Raw genomic sequence first — 5,445 nt, forward strand, 5'->3', positions numbered from 1 at the left:
GGCCCCTTCCCACTTTTTCTTTTCCTCCTTGTTTATTTGTAGAAGAAGCTGGGCTGTGTGTCCTGGAGCGCTCCTCACAGTCTGGATTTTGCTTATTTCCTCCCCATGGCCCTCTCGCCAGCCCCTGGTTTTCCTGTAAACTACGGTAGTTAGATTTAGACAACTGGCCTGATTTATTTTGTTTTCTAAAAGGACCATTTAATTCTTTCAGTGAATCTTTATGGAGCCCCTGGTGTGTCCCCAGCCCTAAACCCTCGCTGGGGACCGCGGCCGACAGCGGGCTGTCCTCCCCTCGGGCTGCTCCAGGCCGGCGGGCAGTGGTGCCCACCTGGGGTGGGCTCGATCCCCCAGACCTGCTGCCCCCCAGCCCCGGTGCCCAGCAGGTGCTTTGCCAGGCATGTCTGTTGTTGATGGGGCCCGAGGGCTGCCTGGGCTCCGGGTGACGCTGCGTCCATCCACAGGCCCGAGCCGTGGCGTTGTCAGAGTGGGGCGCCGTCACCCGCCCGTGCTGCGCATGGTTCTGGAGGCGCTGCAGGCGGGGAGAGCAGCGCCGGGGCACCTCGGTGGCCGCCATCAAGGTTTACATCCTGCAGAAGTACCCGACGGTGGATGTCATCCGGCTCAAGTACCTGCTGAAGCAGGCCCTGGCCACTGGCATGCACCGCGGCCTCCTTGTCAGGCCCACCAACTCCAAGGCCAAGGGGGCCACCGGCAGCTTCAAAGTGAGCCTGCTTGGGCTGGACAGTGGGGCTGGGGGAGGCCAGGGCGGGAGAGACTGGGCCCCAGAGTGGGAACCTCCCTCCCGACTCCTCCCCGGGCCCTGGGTGCTGGCCCCCTGCCGAGAGGCTTTTCTTTCCCCACCTTCTCTCCCTGTCTTCCTTGTGTCTTCTTGGAGATGCCCTCTCCTCCAGGGAGCTTAGTGGTGTGCCTTGCCTGAGACCCTGCAGGGGCCCAGTTTCCCTGCTGTGCCCACTTTCATCCCTGTCACGTGCATTCAGTGACCAGGGACTGTGTCCATTGTGCTCACTTCTGGGTCCCGAGTACCCACAGCAGCTCCCTGGAACTCTTCACAACGGACAAGGCACACCCAACCAGGAGGTCTAGAAGGTCACAGTTGGGTTTGCACCTCGTGCCCTCTGGCTCCAAACCCCGGGTCTCCAAACCAGGGCTGGCACCTCCCAGAGCCACAACATCCTCCCCTTTCCAAGGGGAGGGTCCCAGAAGGGAGGCAGGCATTCAGGGCCACCTAGAGCTGAGGGCAGATTGGGCACAAAATTGAACCCCAGCATTGTGACTGCCAGCTGCCACCAGGGAAATCTCAGGGACCCAGACATGGGGTCTGTCTTGGCATTGCTGTGCCCTGGCATGTGGCAGTTGCTCTTACAGTAACCGTAGAACACTGTGGAACTTTCTCAACTGCCATGTTCCAGTCCCCATGGTAACCAGGTAGCTGAGGACAGCTCCGTCCTCGTAGAACTCCCAGGCAAGGGCCAGAGCTGGACATAGCTATGGCAAGGCCAGACGCACAGGGTGGGGTCAAGGAGAGTTGAGGAGGTAGACACTGGGGGTGCTCATGGCTGGGTTAGGCTCTAGGGCCTGAGAGCCAGCCAGGAAAGAGGGCTGAAGGGAGGGGAGACAGGGAAGAAGCCTGGAGTGTCATGGAGCTAAGAGAGTGTGTGTGTGTGTGCATGCGCGTGCACGTGTGCACACACGCGTGTGCACATGTGTGCTAGGAGCAGGGGTGGTTTCTGGTCTTGATGGTAATAGGAAGCCATGAGATTTTGGGGGCAGAGGGAGCAACATCATTAGAGGTGGGCTCTAGCAGGACAGAGACCACTTGTTTGCCCGGGGCTCTCGAATTGCCCTGCCTCTCACCCACTCCCTGATGGCCCTATTGTAAAGATGGGAAGACTGAGGCTAGTGGGAGAAGAGAACACTTGGCCGAGTTGCAAAGTTGTGAACTCTGAGCTATCTGACTTGGAAGGTCCACCCGAGAGGCAAAAGGGAGATGTAGGGAGTTATGGAGGTGTGAGGCATGAGGTGGGGGCAGGGCCTAGGTGGGAGAAGGAGGGGGCGTCAGAGCCACAATGAATGGGAAGAGGTATGGGGTGAGAGGTCAAAAGAGATTCAGAGATGAGCATCTCGGAGGACTGGGGTCAGGACTCAGTGTGTGCTGTGCAGTTTATTCCCAGGAGCCTGGCTTTGAGACTTCTAGACACAGGGCTAGAGTGGGGCGGAGGAGGTGTGCCTGTACATAAGAGAACCTAGGGTGTGTCTAGGAGACTCGGGTTCCCCTCCACTCTGCTCCTATTTAGGAGCAACACCCCTCCCTTGAAGAGCAATACAAGGACAGAATGTGTCTTCGGCATCAGGCATTTAGGAAGTGGTCATGCATCTGCCGCCCCCCCCCGACTTTGCCTCCTCTTTTGGAACAAAGCCTTCCTCTCTGAGCCTCGTGTAGGGTCCTGGGGTATGAGACACTGAGAACTTCTCTCTATTCCACCAGTTGGTTCCCAAGCATAAAAGGAAAGTTCAACCCAGGAGGACCTCCACCATGACTGCTCCGAGGAGACCCGGTGAGGGCAAGGAGGAGGTCCCCAAGAAGCCAAAGGAGGCAAAGAAGGACCCTCCCAATCCAGACAAGGTGAAAAGGGGACCCAGGAAGCCAGGAGAGGCGAGGACTGCTCCTCCCAAACCAGGTACAGCCAAGGAGAAGGCTCCCAAGAAAGGCAGCCAGACCAAAAACCAAGAGGCAAGAGTGAGTGAGGCCAGGAAGGTCTCCCAACAGCCAGACAAGGCCACGCAGGCCCTTCCCAGGGCCACGGGGCCCAGTGGGAAGTCAAAGGTCAAAGGCAGGAGGAATAGCCAAGGTAGGTGTGTGAGTGGGGTGAGAGGAGCGCTGGGGACAGGGGTTTGCGGCAGCCACTGCATATGAGGTGGGAGGGTGGGAGGGGCCTGCTCTCCAGTGGAGGTTCCTTATCTAGCAAGTGTGCCTGAATGCTTGGCTTGACCTGGAGAGTAGGGGAACTCATGGTAGATGTGGGAGGGTAGGTTTAGGGAAGGGGGAGCCTAGAGAGAGAAGGAGCCTGACTCATCTGAGAGAAGTCAGGAGAAGCTTCCTGGAGGAGGTGTCCCAGGGTGCAAAGCTTTGCCCAGAGGCATGCACAGAAGTGCAGATAGTTCTGTGTGCAGTGTGGGAAATAGGGGAGCCTGTGAAGGGCAGCTGGGAGCCTGGAATGTATCTGGAGGACAATGAGGAGCCATGGAAGGTCTTCGAACAGGGAACAGCCTAGGGTACAGGGTATATTTTAAAATGTATCACAGCTGCTATGTGGAAGACAGGCAGAAGACTAGAGACTAATAAACTGAGTTAGGGGTCTTTGGTGCAGGTGAACACAGAGCCTGCCTGGTGTCTTGCTCAGGGTGAGAGATGGTCTTCCTCAGTCCAGTTAATCCCCCAACCATCCCATGAGAGAGATGCTGTTGCCCGCAGTTTGCAGATCAGGGCACCCAGGCTAAGAGGGGCTTGACCGACTTGCCCCAGGCTGCAGAGCCCATAAGTGTCAGAGTGAGGAGCCCTGGTCCTCCCTTCCCGGCGGCCAGCGGCTCCTCCTGAAAGGGCTCCTTCCCACATGCTCTCCCTGCCCTCTGACAGGTGGTGAGACCCACAGGAAAACAAAAGCTGGGAGTCAGAATTCAAAATCCACCATCCCCAAGGTGGGTGTCTGTGTGACTCCCCTGGTCTGGGTCTCCCTGCTGAGCAGGCGCGAGCTCGGGTGTCGCACACCCGGCCCCTGGAAGGTTCCATGGAGAAGGGGGTAATTTGCTTTTGTACAAAGCACAGTTCACCTCTGTCTGGCCCTCCGATGCTCTGAGGATCATCACCCTCATTTCACACGTAAGAGATGGGGTCTCTTGTCCAAAGTCACCCAGACTTCCACCCTCTTGGAGCCCACTGGGATTTCAGCCCTTTTCTTGTGAGCTCCACGCTATGTGCCCAATCCTGCCCCACTCTGTCTTCTTGTTCCTGGTTTGCTTTCTTATAGGGCACGAATGGTGCTGCTTCTCCAGCCAAGAAGGAAAACCGTGCCCCTAAAGAAGTCGTTGCCCATGCGGCCAAGGAGGGACCTAAAGCCAAGGCTGCTGCTCCTCCGAATGGTGGCAGGTCTAAGACGCTGCCTGAACACCTGGCCAGGAAGACAGAGGCCCCCAGGGGCCCTAGGAAGGCTGGCATGCCCACCAAGTCCTCCTCATCCAAACTGGCCAGTAGGAAGACAGAGACTGAGAGCTAGAGCTGGGATGGAGACACTGAGGTTCTGCCTGAGTTTTTATTCCCCAACAAACTGTCACTCTATTTATTTCATTGTAAACTATTTATCAATAAAGGCTTTTTTTCCCCCTCACAAATTGGTGTGGGTGGAGGCTGATTTTTACCGTCTTTGGTTTGGGCCCAGATAGGAACTCCTACCCTGGGTGAGACAGGTTGTACAACATAAAGGGCTGGTGCAGGGGTCCAAGGTATGGAGGGGCCTGTGAAGGTATGGGAGGGGTGTTAAACCCAGCCTGAGATCTGGGACTGCTTCCTGGAGGAGGTGGCTTTTGGTCTTAAAGGATGAGCAGGAGATGGATGAGGCAGAGGACCCAGCATGTGAGGTGGGGCTGGACAATGTGGTGGAAGGAGGGGGTTTGTGGCTCTGAGAGGAGCATGGGGTAGGGAGAAGAGTGAGTGATGGTGTGGTCAAGGGAAGGTAGACAATTGGGGGGCATGGAGGGTTATAGGCATGGAAGAGAGCCTAACGTGGTGTGTGTTTAGAAAGAGCCCTCTGGCTACAGAGAGGACTTTTCAACAATAGTTACTGACTGAGGCCCTGCTGTAAGCAACAGAAAGAGGAGAAAGTGCAAAGGCCCTGTGGTGGGAACATGCTTGACAGGTTCAAAGTGCCTCAGGGAAGGCCCATGTGGCTAAAGTCCAATGAGGGGGGACAGTAATGGGAGATGAAGTGCAGGGTGCTTTAAAAACCTCTGTGATCGGGATCCCTGGGTGGCGCAGCGGTTTGGCGCCTGCCTTTGGCCCAGGGCACGATCCTGGAGACCTGGGATCGAATCCCATGTCGGGCTCCCGGTGAATGGAGCCTGCTTCTCCCTCTGCCTGTGTCTCTGCCTCTCTCTCTATCTCTCTGTGACTATCATAAATAAATAAAAATTAAAAAAAAAAAAAAAACCTCTGTGATCCTCTTCCCATGGAGAGGTGGAGTCTAGGTCCCTGTCCCTTAAATCTGGGCTCTGTGATTGCTTGAACAGTAGAATACAGAGGAAAGGACATTAAGACAGTTTCTGGGCCCAGACCTTGGGAGACTAGCAGCTTCTACTCCCTGTGTGTACTACTTATTTTTGTTTCTGCTTTGACGCTTGCTCTTAGAACTCTACCACCATGCTGTGGGAAAG

The 5,445-nt window shown here is 56.2% G+C and overlaps 1 protein-coding gene across 1 annotated transcript; it reads left to right on the plus strand.

The window, feature by feature from the left end:
- The first annotated feature begins 397 nt into the window (after positions 1 to 397).
- On the plus strand, positions 398 to 4,292 carry LOC121495147 (histone H1.8-like). The gene is given in 5 exon segments (XM_041762423.1): positions 398 to 538; positions 540 to 722; positions 2,507 to 2,870; positions 3,656 to 3,717; positions 4,047 to 4,292. Coding segments are annotated over 5 exon segments (996 nt in total).
- The last annotated feature ends 1,153 nt before the right edge of the window (positions 4,293 to 5,445 follow it).

The sequence above is a fragment of the Vulpes lagopus genome, chromosome 7, assembly GCF_018345385.1.
Source record: "Vulpes lagopus strain Blue_001 chromosome 7, ASM1834538v1, whole genome shotgun sequence".
NCBI lineage: Eukaryota > Metazoa > Chordata > Mammalia > Carnivora > Canidae > Vulpes > Vulpes lagopus.